Source organism: Siphateles boraxobius, unplaced genomic scaffold, assembly GCF_051911475.1.
Source record: "Siphateles boraxobius isolate OS27281-9 unplaced genomic scaffold, OSU_SipBor_1 21, whole genome shotgun sequence".
In the NCBI taxonomy this organism is placed as follows: Eukaryota; Metazoa; Chordata; class Actinopteri; order Cypriniformes; family Leuciscidae; genus Siphateles; species Siphateles boraxobius.
In genome coordinates, this window is record NW_027508822.1 from 2,987,300 (window position 1) to 3,004,633 (window position 17,334).

Sequence of the window (17,334 nt, forward strand, 5' to 3'; positions counted from 1 at the left end):
CGCTGCCTTAAATTTTTTTGTCAACTTGACAATATATCTTTTGTTGAAGTAACTTCCCATTAGAGTGAAATTAACCATAATTTCCTAGTCCAGTCAACACAAGTCAAGTTATGTCAACTGGAAAAATATTTTAACTTGAATTTAAAATAAAGACAACACATTTGGCCTTGCATTAATTTATTTAATGATAGACAACTCTTTCATTCACATTTAAGTTGAACAAGTAATTTCCTGTCAACAGATCAACTGAAATCACTTTTTTTTGTAGTGATTTGTAAGCAAGACTAAAGGCACTCATCTATTTAAAGGAAAATGAGTGTACTGTACTATAAGAGAACAAATCATGGCACAATTCATAAGAAAGTTCCTAGATCAACTTTCTGCAAAAAGTGACCACGCCTTTTAAAGAAACATCATGACTAATGCTAAATACTACATTTCAATTCATTACAACAGATGTAATAAAAGCATAAAGGTCTGATTCTACATAGCATAGCTCAAATAAGACAGATGTTTAAACATTGAATATTAGCCTTGCAAATTCCATAAAATTTTCATAAAACAAGAAACAAAGATAGAAGAGGAAATTTCACATTACTGTATAGAAAATTGAGACTGGAAACATTAATGGGTTAGTTCACCCCAAAATGTAAATTCTGTCAGTAATTACTCACCCTTATGTTGTTCCAACCCCGTAAGACTTTCGTTCATCGTTGGAACACAACTATTGGAACACAAAGATATTTTTTATTTAATCTGAGAGCTGGATCACTCCTCCATAGGCTTCTGTAGCCACTGTAGTCACTTGGACTATTTTAACAATGTCTTTAATAAAGTTTCTGGGCCAGCAAGTTTCAATCCCATAGAAGCCAATGGAGGAGTGATCCAGCTCTCAGATTTAATCAAAAATATCTTAAGTTATGTTCCAACGATGAACGAAAGTCTTACGGGGTTGGAACAACATTAAGGTGAGTAATTACTGACAGAATTTACATTTTGGGGTGTATCCCTTTTACATTTGTGTTCATGAGATGTGTAAACATGCATAGTCGAAGTCAGAACATGACAGACTTTAAACGTGCACTCTAAAAGTAGCAAAAGGCACAAAAAAGCCTAAAGCTCCTTCAAACGTCTACTTTTTTGCGCAAGAGCTTGTTGCGAAGCCCATGAACACCTGATGAACAGCTGCTCCCACCAATGTTCATAACAATTTTTTGCAGAGCTTCAAAGGTGTATTTCATTGTCTTGGGGTAGTCGATATTGACAACATAAAGAAGACCCATCAGGAGTCCAAATGCCTTGGGGACATCGGAGATGTCAGTGACAACAAGATGTTCCTCCAAAATGAGAGCGACATCAATTGTGTCTTTGGGAAGCACATCACATTGCTGCTCCTCAGTTACAATTAGAATGCCCACGTCAGTTCCTTTCACAACATCCTCAATTTCACTGGATGGCTGAAAAAAGAAAAGAAAAAAGGTTTCAACCCATTCCACACGACATGGTTATCCACTAATCTAGTTTATAACAGAATTTTTGTCATAGGTTATGATCTTTTTTTTTTTATTTGTTGTTTTTCTTTATAATGAAGTTGTCTGTATTAAGTATATTGCGTTTAAAACACAAGAGTGATTATCAGTTCAACACACAGAGTTATAGAAATTCTACTTGATTTTTTTTTTTTAAACTGCGCTGGTATCGGAACGTATCGGTCGATAGTCTGAATTGTTGGTATCGGATCGGGTTCAGAAAAAATGGTATCGGGACATCCCTACCCTCAAGTTGTTCTGTATAAATACTAGTGCTGCAACGATTATTTTTTTTTAATCGTGATTATTCGCATGATTTTCTACGATTAATCGCAAGATTCAATAATTAATTCAAAAGTAGTGTATTCCACACTTTTATTTTAAAAGTACTATATAAACAAAAGTGCTATAAAATGTGGTTTGCAAACACTTTAATCAATTAAGGTGCATTTTAACAGCAATATTCCCTTTACACAGTTGAAATATTTATTGTAAATCTCAACTTAAACATGAATGTAATCAAATCAAATATAAAACCAAAGCTATTTGCCACTGCCAGGGCATTCATATTTTATCTAGCTTGTTTATATATATATATATATATATATATATATATATATATATATATATATATATATATATATATATAAATATATATAATAAAAAAACTTTTTCTGAACAGATACCAGCAGAAACATTTTTCTTTTATCAAACTGTCTGTGTCCAGTAGGAAGTGTCCCTGTTAGAGTGAGGTGAAGTGGTCGAGCACAAAAAAAGTTCACAGCTGGGTTTCACTGTGCAGGCCAGGGGACTTTTTAGTCTGTGAAGTCAACTTTGTAGTGGTTAAAAATAACTTTGGTTCTATCAACTCTGCCGTCAGGAAGATATTTTATATGAAAATGTCCATGTTAAGGGGGGGGTCGCACACTGGACGAGAAGCGCAGCGCCGCTTCTTTAAAATTCGAGCACATTATTTTCATACAGCGTACACACACCGGCAGCGTCATTCAGCGACTGTCTGAAGCGCCCAGCTGTTCAAAATCCTGCTGCGCCATTTACATAGTTTTATATTAAATTTGTCTCAAAATCGCTAGTAAACAATGGGGCGGTACTTACACGACCATTCCAACGTGATGACGAGTATACAAAAAAGCATGTTTCTTTGAACTTGATTTGAATCAGATCAGTTGATTATCCCTGCTGTGTAAAACGTGAATCGCAAATCGTTTAACATCAACCGACTTGAATCATCACATTTTAATCTATTTTCAACCGGTTGCGAATGAATCGTGACATCCCTACAGTAGTATTAAAATACATTTCTGTATTAGAGACAATTTTCAAAGAGCACAATTAACCTCTTTTACAAGTATTGGCTGTCTTTATAAACACACCTCACAAGACTTCAAAAAACTGGAGGAGTTCTCACGAAGGAAGTGGGGCAAGCCAAGAAGGACAGCAGTTCGCTTGTTCTGGTTCGAGTCCTGAAAAGTCAGTATGCACACAACACACAAGAAATATATTCATATGTTGTATTATGTGGGTTCAAAACAAAACATTTCACAAAACCCTTATTGGTTTACAAGAAATACTTACATCAGCATCAAGCCATTGGAGGATTTTATGAAGCTGTACACTGTCATGGTCCATGTTTTTGTAAAGCTCCAAAAACCTGGGGAGAAGTTCATCTAAGCCCCCATAGAATGAACTCATAAGGTCAGCAGACAAGAGACGGCTAAATTCAGCAACAATCTAAAAGCATAACAAAAAAAGACCATGTGACTCAAATTAATATTCTATTATTCATTACTAATTATTATATGATTATAGTAGTTTAATTAACTGTCTTCTAAACCAATATTACAGGATTTGGGTGAGACAGACCAAAAAGATGATGCAAAAGGAGTTACATACTCTGTTTCTCATTCAAAACCAACCAGATCACGTCCAGTGATTAATGATAGATATAAATATAAGTGCTGTTAAGATGAACGCATGCATCCAATTTCTTTCAGTTTAACGCATTAAAAATATTTTATGCAATTAATGCAGCATGAACAATTGTATTCTTAATATCGAAAGCATTTAATTTTTGAAAATGCCTCTAAATACCTGTCTTTCCGTGAATAACGCTGGCCATCTGGATTGAACATCACTCACTAGTGGCTCTTTATCAATGATCTCTTTTCTCCTTAGAGCATATGTGCTTGCCATGGCAGCATCAATGAATTTGTTATTAGGGTTCTTCTTTTTAACCTCTATCAGCAGAGCTTTCCTTTCTTCTTCGAGGGAGCTGGTGGTTTCGCCTTCTGGCATATCAGGCAAAAAATTGGTTTCAGACCGCCTCGGCTTCTTAAGGCGTCGTTTACCTGTGCCATCTGTGGAGACTGACAGTGCTGGACATCCTGCTACACGCAACTTCTGCCTGAAGTTTCCCATTTTAAAATTCAAACTGAACTTCCAGCAGTACCAGCCACCCGAAGACCCTGGCTCCTTTAAGCACGGATGTTTTTCAACCAAGGCTTTGGCAACGCTTTCAATTTGTTCCCGTAATGGGTATGGATTAAAATTGAACATAACTTCTGCAAGTTTGTTTAGGATTTCAGTTTTAAGTTCCTTTGTAACATCCAAAAGGGAACCATCTTTTGCGTGTGCATCATTTGATCGCCGGAGCTTCAGTTCCACATCATATGAAAAACTTGGAATGATGAAGGGCTCAGGCCAGACCTTTGATTGACTGGGTGTACCCGACACCAATGATGATGCAGATGTGCTGGCGGTGTCATGGTTACTGCGGTCATTAAACTGTTCATTTGGTGGTGTCCTCTGGATGATCTTCAGTGTCGCTCTCTCCTTAGGTAAATCTGTTAGTCTTGTCAGATTGACTAAATCATTCTGGAAATCTGGATCTTCATATTGTAACACAAACTCCCCATCCAGATTAAGTTTAGACCTCAAAATCAACTTCAGATCTTCAACGCTTTCTGGCAGCTCATCAATCACCACCTTCCTGATGTCATCTGGTGACAACACAACCCTGAGCAACATCCTAAATGTGTAAAACACAGAAGGGAAATAACCGAATGTCCCATTAGAAGGGCTTATCAAAATACAAGTAGCAATACGCAGCTGGTCATACAAGGCTTGAAATTGCAACCATTTTGGTTGTATATGCTCCAGAAAACTAATCTGTGCGACCCTTAAAATATATTTGGGAGAGTGCAAATAATTGTTGAGCTGTGAGCCGTTTACATTTCTCGTTCACTAATTGCTGTACAGTATGTGCCTGCTGTAAACTGATACATCACAAAATGACAGTGTACCTTTAATGAAGTAAAAAGTCTCTTGGAGTGAGCAGAAGTTGTTCAGCGGAGAGTTGGTTAGGCAGTTCAAAAGACCCAAGATGCTCCGAGTGCACAGCTGAAAATGTTCAATGAACAATACCTTACTAGCATATTTTAAAAAAGCAACATTATACTTTCAAAAGTTCATAAAAATTAAAATGACTGAGTGTACCTTTAATGAAGTAAAAAGTCTCTTGGAGTGAGCAGAAGTCGTTCAGCGGAGAGTTGGTTAGGCAGTTCAAAAGACCGAAGATGCTCCGAGTGCACAGCTGAAAATGTTCAATGAAAATACCTTACTAGTATATTTTAAAAAAGCAACATTATACTTTCAAAAGTTCATCAAAATTAAAATGACTGAGTGTACCTTTAATGAAGTAAAAAGTCTTTTGGAGCGAGCAGAAGTCGTTCAGCGGAGAGTTGGTTAGGCAGTTCAAAAGACCCAAGATGCTCCGAGTGCACAGCTGAAAATGTTCAATGAACAATACCTTACTAGCATATTTTAAAAAAGCAACATTATACTTTCAAAAGTTCATAATTCAAATGACTGAGTGTACCTTTAATGAAGTAAAAATATTTTGGGTGTAAGAAGAAGCCGTCTTTGGATGGTGTAGGAATACAGTGGGTAATAGTGGTTTAGTTCCTCAGGTTGTAGCAGAAGGAGATCAGCAGACAGTTGTCTAAACAGTTCAAAAGATCCGAGATGTTCCAAGTACACAGCTGAAAAAGGTTCAACAACGAACAATGCCTTGTTAGCCACTATGAGCAGTTTGACAATTTTCCCAAAATCAGGAAGCCCACTTGTGCTGCCAACGGAGACGAACATTCCCTCTGAATATGTTGTTCCATGCAGAGAAAATGTTGTTGCCAGGGAAACAGATGCAACATCTTCATATTTCCTGTTAATTGCCTGCTTTAGGCCATGGTCCAATATATCAGGAGAACAAACAGAAACACTCTGTACTTCAAGTTCTGGCTTGAAAAGGCTGGACATATCAAGATAGTAGCCAAACATAAGTTGGTGTTTTGTGGCTAAAGTGAGTAAAATGTTTTTAAAATTGTTGACATCGCGGACAACTTTTTTTAAAAAGCTATGTTTTCCCTCGAAGCGGATTGTCCAGAAGTTCAATAAAGGTCCAAAACAATGGATAAGTTTAGGATAATGTTCCACAAAATGGTGTTTAGGTTTCAATTTGAAGTTAGGAAAAACCTCCAGCAACAACAGCCTGTGGTCAGAAATTTTTGACTCCAAAAAGCACACAGATTCTTCCGTAAACGTAGGTGAAGCCAGAAGTTCAACAATCACTTTCAACTCCAAAATTATACCCCAGGTTTTTTCATGTTCAGGAACCAAATGACCAATCATGAAAGGAAGTAGTCTCAATAGTGTCCAATTCTCATGTCCATTTCCTCCAATTGTCCGTTTAGCTTTGAACGTTATAGGTATTTTCTGAGGTCTATTAGTCTTATCAGAAAACTTATAAGTAAAGTTTTGGATGACACTATTTAAATCATTCAGTGTGAAAAAGCCTCTTTCAATCAAATCTGACAGACACAAACAGAGCTCTGCTGGAACAATTCCTTCAAAAAGATCATGTAGAACATCAGGTGGAAAACCTGTTGATGAATGAAAATGTTCTAGTCTATTCAAAACACAGCTAGCCTTTAAACCCTCAACACTTTTTAGTGTTTCATCTCTACTGAGACACAAAACATGGCCATCATGGGAAAGTTTATTTCTGAGTGCGAATGATCCACTCCTAACTGGTACAGTTTGAAAGTCCTTTCGACTCGCAAGACAAAACCTACAACATTTGTCAACAGAGAAGGATTCTTGGAAACCTGCCAGTGAATGGGCTGCTAGATTATCTGCAGATACAAAAGCAACTGTTCCCTGAACATGTGCCCCTAGTCTTTTGATGTACAAACCTTGATTTTCAAGATGTTCAAGGTCTCTAAGAAGTGGTTCTAAAACAGCAGCATATCCATAGGTTTTCAAGTCATTGCTGTAACATAACAGTGCAAGATTAATAGATGATAAAGATGATCTAAACCGAAGTGGTAGATTAGCCAGAACCCAATACACGGCACAAATCTTGTGCTTTTTCCTTGAAGTGCCTAATGGGTTACAAACTTCAAAGTCATCAATATACAACCCTATCGCAATACGTAATACTTCTGCTGAGAAAAACTGATTTTCCCTGAAATACTGTCCATCAAGAAAACTTTCATACACCCCAGAGTTTAACCCAGAAACCTTCTCAGGTAAAACTTTGTCAAGGACATCATCTCTATTTAACAACTCATTCAGTACAGGTAAAATCGGGACATAAACTTTTTTTCTACCCTTATCTAAATCTAAAATGTACTCAATAGGTTCAATAACCTTAAAGTTTTCCTTGAAAAAAGAAGACCTCTTGTGGTCAGTGCCTAATGGACCAGTCCTTGACAAGAAAGAAAGAGGGATCGTTTTGTCTAAAGTTTCTGTTATCAGTGTTGATGTTTCTAAATTAACATTGTTTTGCAGCAGAATTTGTTCTATACATTTCTTGCTTAGTTCTCCTGTGAGGACACTGACCTCATAAAACCCACCTATTATTTCTTGAGTGGCTGACTTTGAAACGTGCAATAGTGTTTGCATTCGCAAAAAAAGAGATGCCAGTTTTCGCTGCAGATACACCTCATCATTGGCATCATCATGTTCTTCAACATCAGAAATGGACTCATCCAATTCAACCACAGATGCACTACCTTGATTGTCTTCATCCAAATTAGAATAATTCTCACGAAACAATTCTGGTCGAAAGTCCTTTACGCTACCTGAACTGTGAAAACGACTATGATGTGCTGTAAATGTGGAGTACACGTTCGAACGGAATGAACACTGCTGATAAGGGCATTTCACAGTTTCCTTATTTTTTAGATGGCAGCGTAAATGTGCCAAATACTGGCGAAGGTGGCAGGGTTCTGAAAAACCACATAAGTCACATAGTATCTGAACAGTTAGGGGTTCTGATGAATTTTGTGATGGCCCATGCTGCCTCAAATGCCTTTTCAGGTCAATTTGTCTTTTGAATGTACAAACACAATCCTTATACAAACATGGTAAGGGACAAAACCTGCTGTAGTGTCCGTGCTTTAGTGTATAATGCCTTGTTATTGTGCGTTGATTCGATGAACTATATGAGCAAAGCTTGCATGTCCATTTCATTGAAACTGTCACAATCCAGGGAAGGGGGGACCATTTCCTGAAAATGTACAAACATCAATTAATATTCATGTACATTAAGTAGTGTACAGCTTTTCAATCATTTAGTCGTTTGCAACATAATGTCATATCAACTCCCTAATCAAGGCATAGCAGTTCAGGCAATCACACACTCTGCACATATGGAACATTTTCAAAGAAAAGTATTAAATATCACAGAGATGACAATATTTAAATACTGCTGCAAGCAGCATTTAACATGCCTTTAGTATTTAAAGGTGTTAGGGTATGTTTGGCCACATTAATTTTCTAAATAACCCTGTTATAGCTATCTATGGTAAAGTTCAACGTTTGATAATTATTGCTTTAAAAAGTCCAGAGAATTATGTTACACTGCAGTAACTTTAGGTTATGCTAAAAATCTAGGACTAGTTCACAAAAGTAGGATTTTTAAATAAAGAGAAATTTGATTGACAGCAGTGCTTATATTAAACACCAAACATTTAACTAAATGAAAAAGATGGATGTTATGGTTTAGGCCTAACGTTAACTTAACGTTAACCTACTCATGCTGTAGTAAAAAAAAAAAATCTATTTAAGTAACCCTACATTGAAATGAATGCTTAGTTTGTTGTTCATCGTTATTTTAATGAAAATACAGTGATAAAACGAATACGAACTCACTTATATTAAACGAAGAAATGCACGTTTTATTAAAAGTTCTCTTGCGCATCCCATCGTCCTGTCAGTCACTGTTGACGTTACACCTCACTCGGCACTGCTAAAATACATACCGCGGCTTTGTGAGTGGCAGCGGCCGGCCCATTCTTTGGAAAAGCCTTCCGGTGCTCAGTTCGTACCTGCTATCTAATATTAATTAATCGAACTCTAAATACAATATTAGTCCAAAAGCAGGCAAATTGAATACATTTTAAACACTACTATGATCAACAATTTTATCCGAAATCTACGTTATGTGCTTCTTCGGCGCCATTTTACGAATTGCTTACATTACGGATAGCATCGTGCAAAACTGTAATCAATCCATTAATTAGGATTAAAATTCGACCAGATTAGTTTAGTATCATAATTATTAAACCATCATAAATTAAATTCCACTCAACTAACGTTAACTTATAAGGATATCTGCTGAATCACCAACGAGGGTGGGAAACAAACAAGACAGACCCAATGTCAGTCCACATCTGCTGTTTATGCCAAATATTAAAAATTAATACAACAAAATTCAATATTAGTTAAGGAGAGATGAGAAATATTGCATTTTAACCACCATCATTAACAATTAGATCTAACGTAACTAACCTATGTTTAGGCGAATAGGCGCCATTTCGAATATCTTATCGTTAACTGCTACCATCATGGAAAAACGGCAACCAATCCATTTATTAGGATTGAAATTCGACGAGATTAGTATCATAGTTATTAAATTATGAATAAAATTGAACTCACCTTATTATATGCAGAGACGATGGTTGTTTGACGATGCTGAATGAAGACTCCTGCTGTGCTGTAACGTTAACTGACTGATTGAGTTTAGTCCTGCTTACATCTCGCGATAGCTACACAGAGTAAAGCCCGCGAAAATCTATAGTACTGAAAACAAAAGGATCCTTGTGGTATATTAAAATGTATTAAATTAACCATCTTATTTTTGTACATGGTAGTATTAAAATTCAATGAAAACTACAAATTCTTAAATAAACATTTAAATATGCACCTATATGTATATAATTACATATTACTTTATGAATATTGCTTTCGGTAGAATATATTTTAACTGATAATGACAAGTGAATTGTTCTTGATGTTAGAGCAGTAAAATGTAGCCTACTTAGAATTTACTCTTGCAAATTGTTAAGAGGATTTTATTAAGTAAATATACAAAATATTTTGTTGGTGTATGTGCAATTGTATCAACATGCATTTTCTAGTTGAAACAACTAGTTATACTAGTTAATTCAACTTTCAGCTTAGTTGAGGACAATTAAACTTAAATGTTCTTGTTGTCTGGACAATTTCTACAAATTTAGTTGTGTCTACAAAAAAAAAAAGTTGAAATGGCAATTATTTTTTACAGTGTAGTATAACCAACAGGGCAGCAGTGATGTGTAAACTGAATTTGGCAACAATACAGTGAATTAAAGTGAAGTTATTGAATATGTTTCATAATAAAAATCATCAAAATTGTACATTTATAATTGTATATACATTTTTTTTTAAATAAGCGTTGTAGTATAACCATCAGGACAGCTGTGATGTGTAAACTGATTTTGGCAACAATACAGTGAATTACAGTGAAGTTATTGGATATTTTTCACAAGAATTAAACATTTACAGTTAAAAATATATTTTTCCTAAAATAAGTGTTGTAGTAGGCCTATAACCAACAGGGCAGCAATTATGTGTAAACCGAATTTGGCAACAAAACAGTGAATTACAGTGAAGTTATTGAATGTTTCATAATTAAAAATCATCAAAATTATATATTCATAATTGTATATACAATTTAGAAGAAAAAAAAATCCGATAATAAGTGTTGTAGTATAACCAGCAGGACAGCAGTTATGTTTGAAAACAGGAAATTTGAAAACATAGGTCAATAGTTAAACAATAACACCCAAATGTCAAAATTATGATAGTAACTGACAAAAAAAATCCAATCAATTAGGGATGGGCATGATTAATCGACGATCGATGATTGATCATTAAGAATTTCGTAGATCACGTTAATTTGTTATCGATTAAACTAGTGCTGGTTGCGTTGCGTAGTGTGAGTGGAGAGTGAACGGAATACGGTTCCCCGGGCTGGCCATGTTAGCGCGGAGGTAACGTTACCTGTGCATCCCGGCAACATCAGTCCCCTCAGAGCGGGTGTTTTCGGCGGCTGGACTGAAGCCTTGTTTACACTCGACGCGAAGGGGCGTGCGGCAAAAATGACGTCTTTGCGGTATTCGGTGTTTCACAGGCGAGTATAAACGCCTCGCCAGTTTGGGGAGACTCGCGCTGCAGAGCCAGCCGAAAGTATAAACAAGGCTTGACGGCCACCAGGTTGCGGTCGCGTCTGACCCCAGATCATGTCATCAACATGCTTATCTTTCTCAACAAAAATCAGTAGACTGGTCCAGAAGTTGTATGTGAGTTACTAGTTATTTTTTATGAGGCTTTGTTAAGTAGCCTAATTTGTTAAGTAGCCTAGCCTAATTGATTGTTAGGTAGGCTAATCTCTGTCACCCTCTTTTCTCGACTCCGTGCCTTGGATAGTTTTGAGTTACATTTTGACAAAACCTGTCAGATCTAACTATTATGATGTTTTTGGTTAAGTTATTGTTTAACATGATTTTTTTATTATTATTTATTATTTTGGAACAAACGAGGGTCTCTGTTTATGAACGCCAACTCGCAGCTGCAGGTTCCGTTGCTTTAGAGCACCGCAGCGCATATCTTCAAGTTTAGCCTAACTGAACGTCCAGTTTAACTGCCACAAGTTGATCATCTTGTAATAAAGATCTCATCGAGGAAAAACACGCTGTATTTTTGTATTTATTGCATTTTTAATTCATAAAAAGTTAAATAAATAATTAATTTGAATATAACAATATTAATGATTAATCGATAGTCGATCGTTAATTCTCCCGACGATCGACTAAGAACATTTAATCGAATGCCCAGGGGCGTAGGGCCCTTGAAAAGTCTGGAATATATTTTATTTGGAAAATGGGGGCCCATCAGGACTGCCTATACATAGGGCCCGGGATCTTAATACCGTGATTAAAGCTCAATCAATTAATCGCAGCATGAAAATTTGATACTGGCACATGCCTTGCCCATCCCTACAATCAATGTCATCCATGGATCATTTTTATGCTCTCATAAATAGGGATGTTAACTGATGACCGCTTGACCGATGGTTGACCGTATCAACGTTAACCAATCAAAGTTGTCGGTAGTAGGTAGAGTAGTTGTCGGTAGAGGCGTGCGACCTCTGACATAGCAATTGTAAGTCGCTTTGGATAAAAGCGTCAGCTAAAATGAATAAATGTAAATGTAAAGAGAGGCATGATCTTTACTGCTTGGCTTCTCTTTCACCTGTTTCTGATTAGGACAAGGCTCACATATAGGGTTGGGCGATGTCCCCTAAATTGGCAGTTGATGATGTTTCCAGCAAAACATCGCGATGGAGGATGTTATCGGGAGGGGGGGGGGGGGGGGGGGGCTACGGAATCGCGCTGACCATCACGGAGAGAGAGAGAGTAGCTACGGTAACACTTTACGGTAAGGGTACATGAATTATCATGAATTCATGTATAAATTCATGCATGAATTATGCATTCATTCATGCATGAATTCTGCATTCATTCATGCATGAATTCTGCATTCATTCATGCATTAATATCTCATGAATCATCAGGAACTAACACGAGTTCAATGTTTTTCATTCATGATTTCATGGATGAACAACACCTTAATTAAAACATTAACTAAGATGAGCACATCATCATGAGTTATGATTTATTTCGCATGATCATGATGTTTTCTTTGTTCTTTGTCTAGGTCAGTGACCTAGTCACCACTTTAGTTGAGGGGCCACACACATGATGAAGTCATTGGTAGATAATGCTTAGTTAATGATGACTACTGTATTGGACAGACCCCAAAATAGACCAATCACAACTCAGAGCACACAAATTCTGTTGACATTCAAATACAGTAGTCATCATTAACTAAGCATTATCTATCAAGGACTTCATCATGTGTGTGGCCCCTCAACTAAAGTGGTGACTAGTCCTTTGAAACACTGATGAACAATGTGCTATTAATGGTGGCATAACTGTGAACAAAGAAAACATCATGATCATGCGAAATAAATCATAACTCATGATGATGCGCTCATCTTAGTTAATGTTTTAATTAAGGTGTTGTTCATCCATGAAGTCATGAATGAAAAATGTTGAACTTGTGTTAGTTCCTGATGATTCATGAGATATTAATGCATGAATGAATGCAGAATTCATGCATGAATTTATGATAATTCATGTACCCTTACCGTAAAGTGTTACCGTAGCTACTTCTACTGTGTTTACGCCACGGGAATACTCGGCTTGGCATTTTGAAGTATTTCTATGTTTATTTGGCCGTTTAGGCTCGCAACCGAAGACAAAGACTAGCCTACTATGCTCGCGTGTTGCGCTCGGAGCGTGCGCACAGCATCCTATCAGTAGAATTCAGTTCTCTTTCGCGACTTATTGCGGTTTTAATATTTCTTTTCAATATAAAGCACATCCTGCTCTTTTCTTTCTCATTCATTCATGTTTTATTATTAATAACTTTAAACGGAATCAACTGAAATCTGCGCGGATTATCAACAATACAACACATTTATACATAAATTAACGGCCTCTGCGGCAAAAGTGAAAGTACCTGCGGCCAGCGGGTGTAATGTTTCGAAATGTCTCTTTGAACAGCAAAGCACCCGTTTCAATAAAATGATATATTAAAGTTTATATAGCCTACTTTTACATTTTCGCTGCTATTCTAAAATTATTTTCGCCATCACCTTAAATAGCAGCTGCTTGAATCCCAGTGCAGAGTGCCGGAGCTGTAACTGTTAGGTTACCACAGAAACGTAGGCGGTTAGTTGATTGCTGTGGTGACTCTCGCGAAGAGCACTGAACAAGCACGTCTTCATTTTTTTTATCGATTGTTGGTAAAGGGTGAGAGACCAGGTGTGGCTCGCGAGCCAGGTCCCCAACCACTGGTGTACAGACGAACACGAACTGTCGTGAGACTGGGCTGGTCTGACAGGGTGGGGGGCGTGGCATCACGATGGTGGCTCACCATCGTGATGTCGGTCAGCCATCACGATGGACGATGATGTCGTCCATCGGCACAACCCTACTCACATATGCTTGGACGTCCATTGAGAAGTATGTTTTTGCGGAGCACGACAACTGTGCTAGGTTTATGTGCTGATCCCAAGCAGACATTTCCCACTATATAACCCAGCCAAAGTCGAGTTTTTGGGCGTACGGTGAATTGTTCAAACCATTGAGCCGTTTCCTCACTTTGTGGACTTGGATGTCTCTCCCTAAGAGAAGCAGTCTCTTAGCACATGGACCTATCTCTGGTATTTCGTAAGCAATAGATTTCAAGTGAGGGAACTGGTGTGCAATGGTGGGAGATGGGATCTCAGAATGGTCGTCAGGCATACAAGTACACTCGATAAGTGTTGGGAGTGACACGTGTCTTTCCACATACAGATGCAGCTTGAAACCCAGTGGCTCTCCAGTGGCTCTCCTTCCTGAAGTTTCTGTTACCCCAGCACAAGTTCGAAGAGTGTATGGATGCTCTGTTGCTTTTATTTTGAATAGATCAAAAAACTCAGGTCTAGCTAGAGATCTATTGCTTTGCTCATCGAGCACTGCTGCGTACATCTTCACCATAATTTCTGGATGATCCTCAGGATATACTCCTATCAGGCATATCTTAGGGCATGATTTGAGTATTGGACTGTCTCCACAAATATCTGTGCATTCAATTCAATTCAAAGAACTTTATTTATCCGTTAGGAACTTCATTCGTGTTGAGCATCATCATTGTACAGTTGCACAAACATAGCACAGTATACCACACTCACACAAGTAATAAATAGTAATAAATAAATAAAGCTTGCAAAGCACAATAAGTACATGATAAATAAGCAGTAGGCATTAAAAAGGTTACGTTAAAAATAGATAAATAAGAAGAGATAAATAATTCACGAATCTGCACACATGGACATACATCTTGGTGAATAAGTTTATCAACTATTCATGTTTCTAATAGAGGTAGGCACAAAACTTGTCATGGCTCTCTTAGTCCTGAATAAGAGTGATCTGTATCTCTGACCTGAGGGTAAAATACTATAGTGACTGTGCAATGTGTGAGTGGTGTCAGAGGCTATTTGTGTTCCTTTTATTTTTGTCCTCCTGTTGTAAATACTGATAAGTGATTCCTGCACCTGTCCGATTATTTTACTTCTTTAATATGATTTTGTTTAGTGTGTTGCGATGAATATTGGGTAGTGATCAAAGCCAGGCTGATATGTTAAAGGTTATTACAGACTCAATGAAGCATTTGTAGAAAGTTATCAGGACTGACTGGTGAACCTGAAGTCTACGGAGCTTCCTCAAGAAAAAGAGGCGCTGCTGAGATTTAGAAAAAATTTTTTCACTGTTTAGTTGGAAAATAAGTTTATGATCGAGTATTGTCCCAAGGTATCTGTATGATTCAACCCTTTCTATTGGCTGATTGTTGACTAACAGAGTGGGAATGATGGAAACATCTTTACGAAAGTCAAAAACCAGTTCCTTTGTTTTAGAGGGGTTGAGGTCAAGACAGTTCTGCTTGCACCACTCCGCAAAGAGTTCCATCTCGGTCTGTAGCTCTCGTAGTGAATTAGTGGTGTCCATGATCACAGTGTCATCAGAATATTTAGTGTATATAATATAGGGGTGCTCCGATCAGGATTTTTGGGGCCGATCACCAAATAGAATTGCCAGACCGGTGAAACCATTTTTACCAGGGCATAAAAAATTGTCTCGCGAGTTTTGCGTCATCTGATCGGATTTTCTTGATCGGCCTTTATAGAGACCACCGATCACACATCCCAAAGCAATTATCGGCCGATTATGATCGGCGACCGATATATCGGAGCACCCTTAATATAATACCTGGGTTATTGCTCCTACAGTCGTTAGTGTATAGTGTGTACAAAACCAGTGAGATTACAGAGCCTTGTGGTGCTCCAGTGGAGACTGTCTTAGATGAACTGAGGTGACCATTGACTCGGACCCTCTGGTGTCTATCTGTCAGAAAAGACAGGATCCATAAGATAAGATGCGGATTCACGTCCATTTGGAGCAGTTTTTGTCCCATCAGGTGGCGTTGCACTGTATTAACCCTCTGGGGTCAGAGGGGTTTTCTGGGTCCTGGAGGTGTTCTGACATGCTCTGACATTTGTGCTTTTTTCAGTTATTTATAAACATGTTAATGGCAAAGGTGTAAATTCACTCTATATAGCACAAACATGGCTACCATAATATGTGAGCAAGATGTATGTACATGTTTGTATTTTTGAGAGAATATTGTTTATGCATGGTTATTGAAAAAACTAAAACTTAAAGTCTCTGAAATAAGGCCACAAAAAACATACTAAATATGTGTCCACAAGACTTTTGACTAATGGATGTTCTCGCCTAGGATTTTTGCTTCAAAATTATCTGAAAATCATCCTGCATAATCATTCACATAAAACAATACATTTATTTAAATTTAGTAAAACACTTTGCGAAATGGGCGTGACTCAGGTATAATAGTCTGATTCACACCAGTGAAGACAAAAGACCTGCTTAATGAGCCTGCATAATGAGCTTTTCACAGGTGTGTCACTGAGCCACAAGAAAGAATACAAGGACACAAGAAAAGAAATATATATAGGCCTATACTACAAAATTGGTTCACAGTTGGAAACATCTAGAAAAAATAGTATTTTTCCACTTGTATTTTTGCTTGCAAATTGTATTATATCCAAGGTGAACATTTCTAGTAATTGTGTAGTTAATTATCATACTGTATTTTCAGAAAGTTTTGAATATGTATCCTCTCCCTAAATTTGTCATTAATAAAACACAATACAAATAATTTGAAGAGAAGGCTTATATTGACCTTTTAAGATTTTGTTTACATCTACCTTGTAAATATATTATTTGCTATTTTATTAAAAAGGTTACAATTACAGCAACAATTAAAATAACAATATTTCAAGTGTAATATTTCTTTGTAAAAACTAAAGTATACATTTTATCATACATATTTCAAAGTTAAGGATCCATTAGTTTGAATAAAGCCTACATTGGAACAAACACTATAATAGCATCCTAGTTGATGACTTTATTTTTGACAAAACAAACATAGCCTAATATATTTAACATTTGAGCAGAAATTGGTGAACAAAAGCTTATTCAATGTGGCAGTAGTCTAGTTTACAGTAAACAATTAATAATCTATCCAAAACTAGTCAACGAAATGTTGTCTTTCATATTTCGTCTGTAACATAGGCATATCGTTTGTTGTTTTTATGAGCCTATATTAGGGCATATAAATATTAATTTGCAGTTTAATACGTTGCTAATACAAAGACATTTTAACGTTATTTCAACATATGTCAGTCGATTTTCACTCGTCTGAGTATAGCAAT

The 17,334-nt window shown here is 37.0% G+C and overlaps 3 protein-coding genes across 5 annotated transcripts in view; 1 reads left to right on the plus strand and 2 right to left on the minus strand.

Annotated features, from left to right (window-relative positions):
* LOC143746062 (uncharacterized) overlaps nt 1-17,334 on the minus strand; it is a 70,619-nt gene that overhangs the window by 10,016 nt on the left and 43,269 nt on the right. The gene's annotated exons all lie outside the window — the stretch shown is intronic.
* The window catches only part of LOC143746107 (uncharacterized), a 31,503-nt gene that overhangs the window by 952 nt on the left and 13,217 nt on the right, over nt 1-17,334 (plus strand). The gene's annotated exons all lie outside the window — the stretch shown is intronic.
* LOC143746084 (uncharacterized) lies at nt 171-9,746 on the minus strand. 3 transcript variants are annotated; one of them, XM_077237807.1, is made up of 7 exons: nt 9,549-9,746; nt 5,428-5,590; nt 5,238-5,334; nt 3,642-4,578; nt 3,126-3,281; nt 2,924-3,013; nt 171-1,457 (listed from the first exon to the last, which is right to left on the minus strand). In XM_077237807.1, the coding sequence occupies exons 4-7, from the start codon at nt 4,575-4,577 to the stop codon at nt 1,125-1,127; spliced, it is 1,515 nt and encodes a 504-aa protein (XP_077093922.1). In that variant the 5' UTR covers nt 4,578; nt 5,238-5,334; nt 5,428-5,590; nt 9,549-9,746; the 3' UTR covers nt 171-1,124. The 3 variants fall into 3 exon arrangements, with proteins under 3 accessions (XP_077093922.1, XP_077093921.1, XP_077093920.1); XM_077237806.1 differs by lacking the exons at nt 5,238-5,334; nt 5,428-5,590; nt 9,549-9,746 and adding an exon at nt 5,046-5,142; XM_077237805.1 differs by lacking the exons at nt 5,238-5,334; nt 5,428-5,590; nt 9,549-9,746 and adding an exon at nt 4,853-4,949.